We start from the raw sequence: 15667 nt of genomic DNA, 5'->3' as shown, positions 1-15667 counted from the left end.
AGAACAGAAGGGGAAAACCAGGGCAGTGTAGTGTCTCTGAAAATAAGATGGTGTGAGTTTTTATTATCATTGTTTTAATGAGGATGTTGAATGCTACCGAAAGATCAAGTGAGATTAAGAACAAGTTTCTTAGCCACATAGAGAACTGCTGAAATTGCCAAGTAGTTTCAGGAGTGTGGAAAGGGGGAAGCCCCCAGTGTGGCATGGTAAGGGGAGAGAATGTGCGGTAAAGCTGTTGAGTCCGTGACAGAGACCACTCCATCAAGAAGGCTTTATTGGCTGGTGCCAGAAGGGAGTGCTGAGAAAGGGGAGACCCTCTGAGAACATGTGCTATCTGATGGGAATGAATGATGCGGGATCCAGAGAAAAACCTGTGTTGCAGATAGAGGTTTTGAGGAGAGAGGGGATGGAGGGGTCCCTTGAATGTGTTAAATCACCTTCCAGACCCTAGCCAGACTTTAAATTCCCCTCCGGGGTCCGGAAAAAACACCTCTGTGGGACGCTGGGCACCTGCAGCGTCCAACAGCTCCCCCAGCGGCTCCTGACGTGCGTGGCCAGATTTGGAAACCTCTGCGCTACGCTTAGGACCGCATTCACTCTCAGTGGTCCCTCTAGAATTTCTGTGGGTGCTCATGGGGAGTATTCAAGGGTGCAGAGCAAAGGCGTTTTCATTCAGATTTTCTGTTTATGTGGCACTGCTGGCTGGCCGGAGACTGTTGAAGGCTTGGGGGGTTTCAAACACCGCCCCCCCGCCCCAGGTCAGCAGCTTCCCAGTATCCCCAGGAACCACTGATTTATAAATATTTATACTTACGAAGTGTAAATGTAAAAATTCATTTTGGATATCCTATTCTTTATGCTCTTGGGTAATGTACATTCTGTAATTAATTATATCTCATGAATCTTTTCCTTTAAAATTCAAGTCTTACATTTTAGCTGGCCACATAAAATCGCATGGTATGGCTTTGCCCGGGTACAGTTTGGTGCTTCCACAGAGTGCCTGTTTTTCACAAAAAGTGACGCTCGCCAAGCACGCCTGCATGGGCTCGCTCGCACCTCTCCGCTTTATTCCTGGAGAGGGGCGGCCGGATCACCCGCGCGTCGGGGGCTCGCTGAGACTCCCCGCGCCTACCGCACGGCAGAACGCGTGTTTCTGGAGGGGGAGTCCGGCAGAATGGACTGGAGACGGGCAGGAGCCCTCCTCCGTCTTCCTTCCCCTCTCTCCCGTGGCCCCTGAGGTGACCGGCTGACAATTTCTTGCATGCTTCCGCAGAGGTTTAACCGCGTGTGTGTTCACCCTTAACAAACGAACAAGTGGGACTGCTTACCGGGTCGTGGCTGCACGCTTCGGCCTGACCGACGGTGTGACTGACAACCGAGTCCTCGATGGTCGTCTGTCCCGCGCGGTGCCACCGCGTTTCCCGCCGCACAGGTCCTCAGGCGGCGATGCGCCCCGCACATCAACCGTCCGGCTGGACGGCGGTGGACCGGCCCGGCGGCGGCACGCGCGGCCGCGTGAGGAGAGCGGCCGCTGAAGCGCGCGAGTCGCGCTCTCGGTTTTTCGGTCTTTGGAAGTCGGGTCATGAGTTCTGTCCCGCAGGTCTGTCGGCCATTTGTGCTTTTCTGTGAATTGCCAGTGTCCTCCCTTTTTGCCCATTTTTCAGGCGCGATTTGGTCTGTACGGTATCGGTTTCCAAGAATTCTTCGTTTATTAGGGAAGTTAGCCCCGGGTCTTTCGTGTGTCCCAGGCAGAAAAGCCTCGTCTCCCACTTTCTCATTTGTCTTTAACTTCAACATACATATTTTTGCCCGCCAGCTTTTCACTTTCTTAGACAAACGTACGGGTTTGTTTGTTTGTTTGTTTGGTCTCTTCAGAGGATTTGCATTTGGGAGTCGTTGGTAAGGCTCTCTCCGTGTGACCCCCCTTCTTTGTTTGGGGGTCGAACACACCCCCACCCCCCAGACCCTTCCTCAGGGCCCCTCGCGTTGGCTCTGTTGACGTCAACCTCCTGCCTTCGCGCCAAGCAGTCGCCACGGCAACCGCGGCCCGATGGGCAGGGCCGAGGGTGTGGCGAGGGGCCCTGGGCGCAGGGGGCAGCCGTTGATTGGCCAGTGCCCGGCCCCGCCTCTGCGGAGAAGCAGACAAGGAGCCGCGGGGCCGGGGCTCGGTGCAGACGCCGTGAGCCGCGGGAGGAAGAAGTTGGAGCAGAGGATCGGACATGTCCACCCTTGGCTGCTGGCGCTCCCGAGCGCCTGAGGCCGTGTGGGGGCACTAGAGCTTGCACAGGCTGCGCAGTGGTCGAGCTGTCAGCCCGGGCAGGGCGGTGCCTTGAGGTCCGGTGAGGTGAGTCCGGCTGCCCCGGTCCGCACCACCGCATCTGGATGGTGCGCCGGGATGGATGCCGCAGAGCCGGGACCCTGGTCAGTGGGCGAGAGCTGCCGCGCTTGCCACAGCCGCACCATGTTGCGCGGCCAGCTGGAGTCTGGGATCAGGGCTCCCGTGCCACCTGTCCTGGGCATAGCGGGTACAGGGACGGCTGATCATCCTGGGCAGGGGGTGGGACGGCCACAGGCTCCGGGCTCCGCAGTCCGCTGGGGTGGGTGCTGGAGCAGTGGCGGCGGTCCCTGATGAGCATGGGAAGTCACAGGGTGCCCCCGTTTCCCCGGCTCGGTGTGGGGGCTGCAAAGGGCACCCCCATTCCCCGGGGTCCTAGACTAGCCAGGTTCCCTCCGGCCACCCCTGCATCCTTGCCGGTGTCTGGGGCGGGGCTTGCTTGCCGCAGTGGCGGCGGGAGGAGCTATAGGCGGGGCCGAGGGTGGCAATGCCTGCGGGGTGTGTTCTCAGGGCAGTGACGAGCTGCGGCCCACCCACCCTGGCGCTGTCTTTGAAGCGGCGGCGGTGATGGGCTGCGAGGACGCTGTTCTGATTGGCTGGGGAGGGGCTGAGGGCTGTGACAGCGGGTCTCAGAAGAGACCGTCCAGTCCAACCCGCCGCCGCGGCGCCATCTTTGATGGGGGCGGCAGAGGCTTGGCCGGCGCGGTCTGGCTGGCCAGCCGCGGGGGCGGGGCCGCGGGTCTGTGCTGGAGTCTGTGCTGTGATTGAAGGCTGTGGGGGTCCTCTGTCTCACCCCTTTTTTGCTGGTCTCGAGTCGGCCGTGGACACTTGCCGCGGACGCTTGCCGCAGAGGCTTGCCGCGATGCGTCACACCTGACGGGCGTGCCGTCTGGTGACGGGAGGGGGGCTTCTTTTTGATCAGCAGGGGCCACACTGTTGTCACTAAGGAGCTGTTTGTCTTGAGGGACAGGGTCACGGGCTGTCATTGTGCCCGCTGCCTCTCTTGGCTGCTCTGGGGTTGCAGAGCATGACTCCCTTCTGGACTGCTTTCACCCTGGGATGTTTCTGGCTCCATGTTTTGGTTGGCGCCGTGGGGACTGGGCGGCGGGTGCAGCCTAGCTGCGTTTCACAGGTGCCCTGTTGGCTGGGCCGAGGGCGTGGGACCGCGGGCCGTCTGGGGGGACTGAGCGCTGCAGAGTGCTGTGAAGCCCTGCCCGCTGTGACACTGTGTGTGGTGGCCAACAGGTGGCGCCGAGGCTCATTGCGCAGGAACCATTGTGAATGACGGCGGAGCTGCAGGGGTCGGGCCGAGGGAGGGGCTGCGGAGCCCTGCCCTTCCCACTGCAGTTTGTTGACAGACAGGCTGAGGCTTATTGTGCAGGCGCTGCCTTAAATAACAGCGAGGCGGGTCTCGGGGCGGGCAGAGGGAGAGGCTGTAGCAACCTGCCCACTCGAGCGCTGTTTGTTGACTGACAGGTGGCACCAAGTCTTACTGCGCAGGCGCCATCTTGAATGACAGTGGGGCTGGCAGCAGTGGGCGGGCTGAGGGAGGGGCTGCAGAGCCCTGCCCTCTCCAGCGCTGTTTGTTGACTGACAGGTGGCGGCCGAGGCTTACTGCGCAGGCGCCATCTTGAATGGCAGCGGAGCTGCTCTCAGGGGGTGGGTCGAAGGCGGGGCTGCATAGCCCTGCCCACTCTAGCACTGTTGACTGACAGGTGGCGCCGAGACTTATTGCGCAGGCGCCATCGTGAATACCAGAGGGGCTGACCACAGGGGCGGGTCGAGGGCGGGGAGGCAGAGTCCTGCCCACTCCAGCGCTGTTTGTTGACTGACAGGTGGCGGCCGAGGCTTACTGCGCAGGCGCCATCTTGAATGACGGTGGTTCTGCAGGGGCAGCCCGAGGGAGGGACTGCAGACCCCTACCCACTTGTGCTCCGGTGGCCGACAGGGGGCGCCGAGGCTTACTGCGCAGGCGCCATCTTGAATGACCGTGGGGCTGGCTTCAGGGGGCGGGCCGGGGGAGGGGCTGCAGAGCTCTGCTCACCTAGAGCTCCGCCGACCGACAGGTGGCGGTGAGGCTTACTGCGCAGGCGCCATCTTGAATGGCAGGGGGTGGGCTTTGCTTGCTGCGCATGCACCATCGTGAGTGCCAGCGGGGCTGGATTAGTGGGCCACCGCCTCTGGTGTCCAGGGAGACCGAGCCCGCCCCGTGTTCTCCGCTGTGCAGGCACCAGGTGGACCGCTGCTTGCCTCTGCACCACGTCTCAGTGGCCGCGCGATGGCGCCATATTCCCTGGAGAGGGTGGGGGCTGTGGGACAGGGTTCAAAATGTGCACATCTGGGGGTCACGTGGGAAACAGAATCTTAATAGATTTGGGGGAGGGTGGGTTCCTAAGTGAGAGGGTGGAGGAGGCTGTGCATATGAGATTTGAGGGTGGGAGGCTGTTGAGGGTGGTAGGAGGTGCTTGAAGGAAAAAAAGCTCGTAGATGGCCTGGAGCATGTACAGTGGCAGAAGGCTATGAGGGAGGCATTGCGTGGGGCCTGGTGGGGTGGAGGCGGTGCTGGCAGGTGGGCGGGACTGGGGGGCGGGGCGGGGCGGGGGTGGCCCCAGCCGGGAGGGGCGGTGTGAGGGGGGCGTTGCCAAGTGTGTGGTGGGTGGAACCTAATTATAAATCTGCTGGCAACTGATAGCGTTAATAAAAGCCAGCGGCACAGTCCTGAAGGGGCTTCTACGGGCCACTGATTGAACACATGCTCTGAGTCACAGTGGGACTTGAAACGTGTAGTGTCGTCCAAAGGGATCTTGGTAACCTCTAAATGTTGTGTAAGGTTAAGTAATGATGCCGTTACCTCATAGTAATGATGATTATTATTAAGGTCCTAATATAAGCTAGTGTGTTCATGCTGCGTAGGTGTGCAGCACAGTAACACTTCTGGCATTGCGTCACTGGTTATTAATCACATGGCAAGACTAGAATTTCAGCTCATCTTTCTAAGTGGTGTCTATATCATTGTTCCACAATGTTTCCATAGAAAATATCTGTAGATGTACTGTTTTCCAAAATGACATTCGTTGATCTGTAATTGCCATGAACTCTGAGGTTGAGTTCTCTGCTTCATTTTTGTAAAATATGTAGAAAATTAATAATGTGAGAATTAACAGAGATGCTGAAAGTAAGCTGCCAAGCACTATAGGAGGCACATAATTAGCAATAAATAGTACTATTTTCTTAGCCATTACTATTTTCTTTCTCCCTCCAGTTTCTATCTGCAATGTGTATACCTTGACTTTAGAAGGGTGGCCGGTGCAACAGAGCTAATAAGTGGGAAATTGGGGTCTTGAATTTTTCAGCCCCAAGTCCTGTGTTTTTACTATTTTGCTCTGCATATTAGAGAAGGTTGTGACACACACACTTAGAGTTGGTTGCACACCCATTGACATGACCTCACTGGGTGAAGGCTGTGATTACAGCCCACAGTACAACGTACACCCCAGGGGGCGAGACTGATGAGCTGTCCACCCTGTGGGAGGTAAAGATGAAACTGTGTGGGGTCATTTCCAGCCTGGGAATTCCAGTATTTGGAAAATAAATTTGAGGTCTCACGTTTTCTTTTCCTTCCCCAGCTCTGCTCTTCTCTTCTCCGAGGTGATCGGCAGGAGGAAGAGGGACTAGGTCCAAACGTCAGGTGTCTGTGTCCAGGTGAGCTGAAGTCCCTTCTCACAGTGCCACGCCATCCTTGGGGTGAGCACGTGCTTCCTGAACCTGACACCTCCCTGCTGCACATGTGTTCCATCTGACCATGAGCACGTTCGTGCTCGCTGAGAATGTGCAGACTCTTCCGGTGGACCGTGTGTTCACCGGATTCTCCTTGGTCTCACGCCATCCTTTGTGGTGTCCAACAACCATCCTTTGTTGGTCTTTTTCCAATATTGAGCTACTCCTTCAGGCCTCCCCTTTCTTTCTTATTGGGTGATTAAGGAAGCATGAAAAATTCATCGAGTCTTCTATCAGCCATGACCCTAAGTGGGAAAGGAAGTGATTCCTTGGAGCTCATAGTCTTTTGGGTAATGAAAGGCATTGAAAAAAGTAAAGCTGTGTGCAGAGACAGGCAGGAGAAGACAGCGTGCCGCCTGCTGCCCCTGAAACGAAGGCAGTAACTTCTCAATTCCAGCCCCTCTGATAAGGTAGGGAGCAGGAGATGGGGCTGGGTCTCAGAGCTCTGTAACAAGGCCCCAAGTGAGCAAACGGGACCAGGCTTGGAGACCACACCCCGGAGCTGCTGTCACTCCTGGTGGGATGTGGGGAGCCTGGGGTCCCATGGGGGCCACGGACTTTCTTACTTCTCCTCCCACGGCCCAGCCACCGGTCCAGCCCCCAATAGTCGAGTTCCTCCCCGTGCAGTTGAACAGTTGACCCACTGATCTTTGATTGAGGCCAAAGACCTCCACCCCCACCCCTGACTTGCGGCAGGAACACCTGATGAGTTCCAGCTTGGTTTCAGGTACATTAACTGTGAGGCCTTGCTTTCGTTTTCTATGCATTTTTATGAAGTAGAAGTAAAAGACTTTAAGATGTTCAAAGAGCGACCCAAATGCCCCACATGGACCACAGGGGCAGCCCTGTTGGCCTGCGGGCAGCCCCGCTGCGCTGCGGTGGGACAGCCCAGCTCAGTGCTGAGCTCCATCTGCACACAGTGCTCATGGCGCACCCACTTTGCACTCATTGTCCAGTGTGTTTGAGGACAGCTGAGCTGGAGCCCCGTAAACCCCTCTGCCTGGTTAGCTCGTGATACCTCGTCCTGACCGGCTGCCTCGTTCATCTCCTGTCCTCCCCACCAGCAGAGCTGATGCCCCTCCTTGGCCCTACGACCAGAGTTGGGCTGAGTCCCAACTCTGTGTGCCCCCACACTCGCCCTCATCCTCTGAATGTGGTCAGACCTTGGCTTTTAAAATCCTACCCTTGACCACACTGCTTGACTCACCCTGGGATTCCTGCTCCAAAGAGAGTGCGGAGGGGGAGGTGGGGGCCTGCTAACTAGGGTACCTGAGAGCCCGCCTCCAGGCCAGGAAACCACACTGATGGCTTCCCTCAGGGCCAGAGTTCAGTGAGGCAGGGGGGACGGTAGGTGGCGACATCTGGGTCTAGGCGTGGAGCCCCAACAGTGCTGTTCTGCCCTGAAGGGTATGTGTGTTGGGGGGGGTTGCTCTGTGGGAGCACTGCCGGTGGGAGAGGGAGGGAGCCACAGGAGGAGGGGCTACTGATGGGCACTGGCCAACAGAAAGGAGAGGAAAGCCCCACAGCTGCTGAGCTTCAAATTTAGATTCAAATTTTTTTCTGATTGTGAACTTCAAATAACATTCTAAATTGGAATGTATAATGTGTCTTTTATCAATCATTTCCTTTTTCAGGTAACCTCACTTTACTACGCTCCTTATACAAGTTTTATTTATGTATTGTTTGGCCCACTGTGTGGCATGCAGGATCTGTTCCCCAACTAGGGGTCCAACCTGTGCCCCCTTCACTGGAAGCACAGAGTCTTAACGAGGGGACCACCGGGGCAGGCCCCAGTTTGTATGGAAATTTGCTTCTACCTTGGTTTGTGCACACTTCCACACATTTAAGTATCTATGTAGCTTTTTTGGTTTTAGTAAGACTATGCCCAATTCATTAAGGCTTCAAACTCAGGCCACCAGAGTGAAGCATAAGTGGGATGTTAGGCAACATTTGGTTGTGGGGGGGTGTGATGTGAAAGCTGGGACCTTGTATCCATCACGTTTATGTGGGTGTGTTTCTGTGTATAGACATGACTTAGTGCAGCTCTTTAGCAATGGCCATAAGAATTTCAGTATAAACACGCCTCCATCTATAGCTTTGCTTTCTAAAACTGCACTTTATTCCATGTGCGGACATCCTCATCATTTTCTGTGTACATATAATGACTATGTTTGCAGTAAGAATGCCACATATGCTATATACCATTTCATACCCTAGTATTTTCATTTAATGCTTTAAACAGTTTTTATATCAGTCATTTCCATCAAGTGCGAATTGACTGTATCCATAGAAAGGAAGACTGTGTGGCCTTTAGAAACAATGACGTAAATCTGTATGTACTGATTGGAAAGATGTCTATCAAAAATTACTGCGTTTAAAAATACACACACAGAGAGAGCGCCTGGTGTGATCTCATTTTGTTAGAAACGATGTAATATGTATGGAGACTGTAAAAAGTTTAATGTAGGAACAAATAGGGTCGAGGAGCGCGGCTTGCCGTCTCAGGGGGTGTGGCTTGCAGTTTCAGGGGGTGTGGCTTGCAGTTTCAGGGGGTGTGGCTTGCCGTCTCAGGGGGTGTGGCTTGCAGTTTCAGGGGGTGTGGCTCAGCAGTCCTAGTAGTGTGTGTCTGCTTCAGAAGTGAGTTTGGTCTACCGTTCCGGAGCTCTCTGTCTTAGATTTCTTAAATCATTCAGATTTCATAGCAGAAACTCAAAAGCTTTCTACCTCCGGTCTGGTTGGTTTATAAGATGTGGGAGTGGGCCTTTTCTTGAAGACGATACGTAAGGCCTTGCCCACAGCACGGTATCAGTCCACAGCCACATGGAGAATGAATTCTCTGACACTCTTGACACTTCTTCTGTGTTGATTTGTCCATGTATTTCTTTCTTTAAAATGTCTGCAGGTCCCTGGCATTTTGACTGTTCCTGTGGATAGCTACTTGTTCAGAAGTTCCGGAAGGGACCCTGTTCCCACCAGGTGATTTACATACCCAGGGGTGTCCCGTGGCCTCTTGAGAGGCGGGGCCGTGGCCGTCTAGGGGAGCAAGTTCTCTGAATCGGAGGCCACGGAGAGATCCGGGTCGCTTCCCTGTCCCCCGCGGGCTCTGAGGGCCCTGCTCTGGCCAGGCAGTCCCTCTTAGCCATGCTCTGGGTCAGCTCACAGCAGCTCTCCAGAGCCGGGGGGCTTGCCCAGCAGGCTGTCACCTGGTGCCCTGTCTGCTGTGGAGGAGAGGAGGGCAGGGCAGGCAGAGTGGGAGTGGCAGAGGCAAGAGTCTGCCCAGCTGGCGGGCAGGACGCTGCAAAGAGAGTGGGGGTGTGTGCGCGGGGCAGAGCGGAGCACACCGCAGAGAGGCTCTCAGGCCCCGGGCAGGAAGGCTGCTGTGAGACGAAATAATTGAAACCCCTTTTGTTTTCTCTTTAGAGATTAAAAACAATTTTTTTTTAACTTACTGGTTTTTCTTTTAAAACAAAAAAGAATTTTTGCTGCATGTGGTTTTGTCCTTCTCTGGAAGTAAAGTCAGAAGTACAAAACTGTCAGGTAAGTTACTGCACCCTGACCTGGGCTTCTTCGCTGTGCCGCCTGCTTTCTGCTCCAGCGTGGCTGACCACTGAGGACACGGCAGGGCCGGAGAGCTCGTGGGCCGCTGAGCGGCTCAGGTGAAGGGGGGCGAGGAGCCTTAGCTGATGACACCAGAGCAAGAGGAGGACGGGGAGTCAGCTTTTACACTCAGCCTGAGAAGTTCTCTTAGCAGGGTGAGGGCAGACCCTATAATAGAGATGCAGCGACAGGAGGGTGAACGGAGTAGCACGCTGGTTTCTCTGGAGACCCCTGGATCTTGGACGAGGCTGGCCAGAGCAGGAGGTGTGGGGTGTGCAGAAGCCTGCTGCGCTTGGGCATGTCATCACCACTGATGTGAGTGCGAGATGTGGGGCTCCCGCGGACTCAGCGGTGCTCCATCTGACCTTCTGCTGGCTCATTGAGCTGGGGGCCAGCATCCAAGCTCCACGGAACGCCAACAGGGCTGATGTTGACCCCTGACCTTCCCAGTGAGGGAAGCATCTGTCTCTGATCCCTTCACAGTGGGGCCTAGGCCAGTTAGCTCAGATATTTAAGACTAAATTTGAGAGGTGCCCGGAACACCAGTAGATTGACCTCTGTTCAGGCACCAGAGGCAGTGGTGCAGACAGGAGCCTAGGGCTGCCCTCAGGGTGCACGCCGTGGAGAAGGCATGCCTGCTGCCTGCAGACGCAGACACAGGGCAGCCACCCGGCCGGAGCAGTGGGGACGTGGCTAGTGTGCAGAGGAGCTGAGCTGCTGGTTTCAGGGGCCGTTCGCTTGGTCAGCACGTGTTGCACATGCAGAGCACAGGCGCAGAGACGTTGCCCAGAGCACCTGAAGCCTAGGACCCGCACCGTCACATGTGTGTGTGGCCTTCCTGTGCTGCCCACCTGGAGGCACGGCCGCGGAAGGCGCGCGGGCCGCCCCGGGTCTGCCAAGAAGGGGCGGACTGCAGGACTCGGGCTCGGAGACCCAGGGTCGCAGAGGCCGTCAGGAGCAGAGCGTGGTCCTCCCGCGGCAGGCGTGCTGCTTGCGACTCCTCGCATGTGTCTGTGTGTTGGGGGTGTGGTGCGGCGCCCCCCTGGGCCTGTCCTCCCACCGGGCAGTCCTCAACCCCTGGGACATGTGTGTCTCCTTACGATCCGCAGGTCCCTGAGCACTGACTGCCCCCGCTGCTGCGTCTGCCCTGTTGGCGCATGTTGGGTTCCTCCAGTGAAACTTTTCCTTAGAGACATGCTGCCTCCCAAGTCCTTGTCCGCCACCAAACCCAAGAAGTGGGCCCCAAACCTGTATGAGCTAGACAGTGACTTGTCTGAGCCGGACGCAGTCCCAGGAGAAGGCGCCACTGACTCTGAGTTCTTTCATCAGAGGTTTCGGAACTTCCTCTACGTGGAATTCATTGGCCCTCGGAAGACCCTTCTCAAACTCCGAAACCTCTGCCTCGATTGGTTGCAGCCGGAGATTCGCACCAAGGAGGAGATTATCGAGGTCTTGGTCCTGGAGCAGTACCTGTCCATCCTTCCAGAAAGGATCAAGCCTTGGGTGTACGCAAGAAAGCCGGAGACCTGCGAGAAGCTCGTTGCTCTCCTGGAAGATTACGAGGCGATGTATGAGCCGGAAGGTGAGCCAAGGGGAAGGCGCACCCCTGCTGCTCCGGTGGGACCGTTCTGGGGGGCTGGGGCGGGCGCGGGGGGTGCGGTGTAGGTGACAGCCCGGCCTTTCTGCACGCAAGGAGCCGGAGCCCTCCCCACCCCAGCTTTGACGGTCTAACCGGGGGCTGGGGGCGGCGGAGAGGGGCGTGGCAGGCGCCCTCGGGGGCTAAGCTAACGGGCGAGCGTGGCTGAGCCCCTGAGCCGTGTCTGGTATCCCCTCAGACGACAACAGCAGCGACACCCACAGCGAAGGCGGCATGAGCCGGAGGGCCGCGGAGTCCCCACCGCCGCGCCCCGCCCTCCCCTGCTGCAGTGAGTAGCTGCCCACCGCCGCTGGGTCTGCGCACAACCCTTCTCTGGGGACCTGCTGCTGCTGCTCGGGAATCTGGGGCGGGGGATTCCGGGATGGCGGACTGAGACGTTTTCATCAAAGCAGACACATCCGTGGAGTGAAATACAACTTTTTATTATTCAGTGATGAGGGAAAACATTTAAAATTTTGAAGCTATTTGGAATTTGCCATAGGTTGTTTCAGGCTGTGTCTACCGCCTCCGGGGGGTAAAGTTCATCACCACTTTGCCCGCACAGCTGTTCATTTGTTCAAGGTTCTCCAGAGAACTTTCTGGAGCAGCAGTGCTCCGGGGACGGTGCTTTGGCTCTCTGTAGTCAAGTGGGGAGCACATTAAGACAGGCCAGGGTTGGCCAGGCTGTGGAGGGTTGGCAGATGGCCTCCTCCTTAAGGCGGAGACCGCAGGATCCGGGACGCCGGGAGAGCCTGAAGCGGGAAGGGCCCCTCGAGGGCGGTGGCCCGACCAAAGCCAGGCCAGCCTGCGCGAGGCCGCAGAGGTGGGCCCAGGCCCCGGAAGCGGTTCCAGGCCCCGGAAGCAGTTCCAGGCCCTGGTGTATGGGGCATCTGCCCCTCGACTGGGACCCAGCTCCCAGGGGAGAGCAGGCATAGCGTTCGGGTGTGGAGGGGTGTGCAGAGCCCACGGCCAGCTCCACACGCCCGTGTCCGCAGGTGACCGGGAGCGAGACCGGGACTGGGACCAGGACTGGGAGCGAGACCGGGAGCGAGGCCGGGCGCGGGAGCGGGAGCGCCGCCGTGGCCGGAGCCGGGACATGGAGTCACGGGACCGCTGGCCGTCCGTCCGGAGCCCCAGGAGCAGTACGTGTCCCCAAGAACCCCCCCTTCCCCCCAACTCGCCTGCCGGCCCACTGCACCGCATCCATTCACGCGGCCTCTCCCTTCCCAGGGTTTCACCAGCGGGATCTCACCCTTCCTCTGGCGGAGAGAGCCAAGGAAAGAGAGCACAGACGCAGGGACTCCCTGCTGGATTTGGATGCCAGATCTGAGGTGCGCCCAGGTTTCCTCTCGTTCTGGGAGGGCCGTCTTCACTCCGTGCTGGAGGTGCCTTTCTTTCTCGGGAGGCTGAGTTATCTGCCACCTAGAAGCCCACCAGGGTTGGGGAGAGAGCCCAGGGGTGACCCGTGGCCGCAGTGACTGCCGCCTGCTTTCTGGCTCGTCAACGGGGTCAGCACTCGTGTCCCCTGGAGGTCGCCTGCCCTGTGCACAGAGCGGAGGGAGAGGGCGCTCAGGTCCCGGAGCCGAGAAGAGCTGAGTCTGCAGCCTGGCTCTGCCACCTGCCAGCCCACTAGCTGCACCAAGCCTCAGTTTCCTCATCTGTGAAATGGGTGTGATGACAGCCTCACCAGGGCTGTTGTGAGGGATGCATGAGTCACACATAGATATGCAGTGTGCAATGTGCGGCCTGGCACGCAGTGGGCACACTGTCACTGCCAGTTCTTGTGCACTAAGGACAGGGGCATGGGCAAGGAGGGGCTCGGGCAAGAGGGTCGTGTGTGATGTGGCAGCGTGGAGGAGGGCGCCTGTGCAGCCGTGTGAGAAGGCAGCGTCTGAGAGACAGCAGACGCAGCTCAGGGCTGCCCACTCATCGGGTCAGCTCAAGTGTTCTCTTTCCTGGGAACAGTGTAGTCCAGAACGTAATGCACGTTTATGTCACTCAGATTCGACCAACAGGAGGTGTGAAACGTGCCCCTTTCCTTTTGCCATTGCCTGTTGGGGTCTGTTAGCACCAGGGGTGGTGCCCTGTGGCACCCTCAGCCCCCCGAATTCTTGATCTCATCTGCTCTCTGCCAGCCCCGAGCTAGGAGCCGCGGTTTCCTCCTGTCCCACCGCAGACACAGCTGTGCTCCCCAGCCCGCGGCTTCACCTGCACTGTGATAACCCGGGGAGGCCTCAGGAGGGGGCATTGTCAGCCCTGAGTGCCTCGCAGTGCCCGCTCCGGGGAGCTGCCCACCATGGAGGGGCCCCCTACCCCCAGAAAGGGAGCGTCTAGCTCTCGTTGGCCAGCACCAGCAGTCCGGTGGTGCCTGCTGCTTCTGCAGCTTCTTGTCCTGGACTCCACAGCCCTGCCCTGGCAAGGGGTTCATTTTTGAAGCTGTGCTTCATCTTGCCAGGGGTTTTGTTTCTAATTGCTGAACAGTGGCAACTGTATAAAGGAGGTTTTCATTCTCTTAAATCCGAATGCCTGTGCCTGTTTATTTTTCTCAGTAGGAGCTGCACCTAATTGTGCCCACATCGTTTTTGTTTTCTTTGCTACACTTCCACATGGCTGTCATGTCATACGCCACTTCCCAGAACTAAAGCAAATTTAATATCAAAATATCTTTATATAATAGTTCAGTAGTGACAACAACTTATGTTTTATTTACATAATTTTCTTTTTTTACTTTCTGGCCGGGCCACATGGTGTGTGGGGTCTCAGTTCCCTGACCAGGGAGTGAACCCACATGCCCTGCAGTGGAAGCCCAGGGTCTTAACTGCTGGCCCGCCAAGGGAGTCCCACCCAGTCTTCCTGCACACTTAGCCCCACGTGCAGCAGACCACGCGGCAGGACACGCACACACAGTGTTAGCTCCTCTGTACTTCGCCCAGGTCAGCGGCCCAGCCGGCAGGACCCCCACAGCCTGAGGGGGGCAGGTGGACACCCTCCTCTCCATTTCACAGATGAGGACGCTGAGGTTTGGGAGGACTTCTGTTCCCAGCTTGCTCGGTCGTGAAGGTGCTTGAGCTCCTCTGACCCTGGAGTTCCTCTGGCTGCGCCGCTGGGGGCCCCTCAGGCTCCGTGCCCCTCCTGGGGCCTCAGCAGCGCTTGCGGCCCCGCCCACACCTGTGGGTCTTGCTCACGCCCCCCAGCCCACCCTGAGCTGCCCCTGCCACGCCTGCTTAGCGCCGACTCTCTGCACCCCACTTTGTTGTTTACTGTTCTCTGATTGTTTCTCTCCAACCAAATGATAAGCTGCATGAGGGCAAGGAATATGTGCCCTCCGTCTTTGGGAGCTTCCTCAGAGTGTAGCGCCAAGGTAGGTACGACGTAGGTCCCTAGTAGAGCCTGACCAGATCACTCGGAACCCCCGGCGCTGTGAGCACTTGCTGCACACTGTGTGCGTGTGTGTGTGTGGCTCCCGCGCTGCTGGCGCGGTCCTGGCCGCGGTCGCCCGGGCAGACCCCGCTGAGGGCACATCTGCTGTTGCAGGAGGCGGTGTTGTACCAGGATATGGTGGCCCTCACTGAGGATCGCAAGCCCCAGAACCCGATTCAGGACAACATGGAGAACTACCGGAAGCTGCTCTCACTGGGTGAGCGCTCGAAGCAGGGTCAGAACAGCTTCTGGTGGAGCGGGAGCGGGAGCGGGAGGGAGTGGTCCTGTGACCTGCTCCGACGGGGCCGCGCCCACATGGCTCTCACCCCAGAGTGCCACCCTGCGACTCCAGTCTGCTCTGAGGCAGGTCCGGGGTCCTGGATGGCTTCCCTGGGGGACACGTGGTTGGGTTTGAGGCAGCAGTCACCCCGCGAGGGGTCGTGTGGGCCGTGACAGGTGGGGAAATGGGCGGAGCCTGAGAGCCAGCAAGGATGCCCTGGGTTTAGGGGTGCTCGAGGCCTCTGCGCAAGCTTGTCAGCAGAGTCCAGAGAAGTAACCAAGACGAACTGGGCAAGGGGCCAAGGAATGGACAGTGAGGAGAGGGAGCGAGACACAGGCCGTCCAGGGCACGCTCAGTGCCCGAGCCAGCCCGTCGTCCGTGGTGAGCCAAGGAATGGACAGTGAGGAGAGGGAGTGAGACACAGGCCGTCCAGGGCACGCTCAGTGCCCGAGACAGCCCGTCGTCCGTGGTGACACGTCTCATGCCGTGTTCTTCCTTCGGACAGGGGTTCAGCTTGCCGAGGACGATGGCCACTCACACATGACCCAGGGCCACTCGGCAAGGTCAAAGAGAAGTGCCTACCCGAGCACCAGCAGAGGTGAGCGCGAGGCCCTGCTGCAGG

At 57.8% G+C, this 15667-nt stretch overlaps 2 protein-coding genes across 10 annotated transcripts in view; one reads left to right on the top strand and one right to left on the bottom strand.

The window, feature by feature from the left end:
- Positions 1-1935, bottom strand: part of LOC147354792 (uncharacterized) — a 197226-nt gene extending 195291 nt beyond the window's left edge. For both annotated transcript variants that reach the window (XM_086354936.1, XM_086354938.1), the window contains exon 1: positions 1329-1935. The gene's annotated coding sequence lies outside the window, so the exon portion shown is untranslated. The remainder of the gene's footprint in view (positions 1-1328) is intronic.
- Positions 1-15667, top strand: part of PEG3 (paternally expressed 3) — a 41538-nt gene that overhangs the window by 15382 nt on the left and 10489 nt on the right. The window contains exons 1-10 of one of the 8 annotated variants that reach the window (XM_086354747.1): positions 2082-2344; positions 5962-6037; positions 9015-9088; positions 9587-9649; positions 11039-11291; positions 11545-11634; positions 12341-12487; positions 12576-12676; positions 14880-14982; positions 15551-15643. In XM_086354747.1, coding sequence (XP_086210873.1) covers positions 9599-9649; positions 11039-11291; positions 11545-11634; positions 12341-12487; positions 12576-12676; positions 14880-14982; positions 15551-15643 — 838 coding nt within the window. In that variant the 5' untranslated portion in view covers positions 2082-2344; positions 5962-6037; positions 9015-9088; positions 9587-9598. Of the gene's footprint in view, positions 1-2038; positions 2345-5961; positions 6038-9014; positions 9089-9586; positions 9650-10262; positions 11292-11544; positions 11635-12340; positions 12488-12575; positions 12677-14879; positions 14983-15550; positions 15644-15667 lie in introns of those variants that run through there. The other 7 variants (XM_086354744.1, XM_086354749.1, XM_086354750.1 and 4 more) reach the window with 7 other exon arrangements.

The sequence above is a fragment of the Bos grunniens genome, chromosome 18, assembly GCF_055505025.1.
Source record: "Bos grunniens cultivar Pamir isolate PY7600 chromosome 18, Bosgru_T2T1.0, whole genome shotgun sequence".
Classification (NCBI taxonomy): domain Eukaryota; kingdom Metazoa; phylum Chordata; class Mammalia; order Artiodactyla; family Bovidae; genus Bos; species Bos grunniens.
Note: the sequence above shows the minus strand (reverse complement) of the source record. Positions and strands in the feature narration are given on the sequence as shown.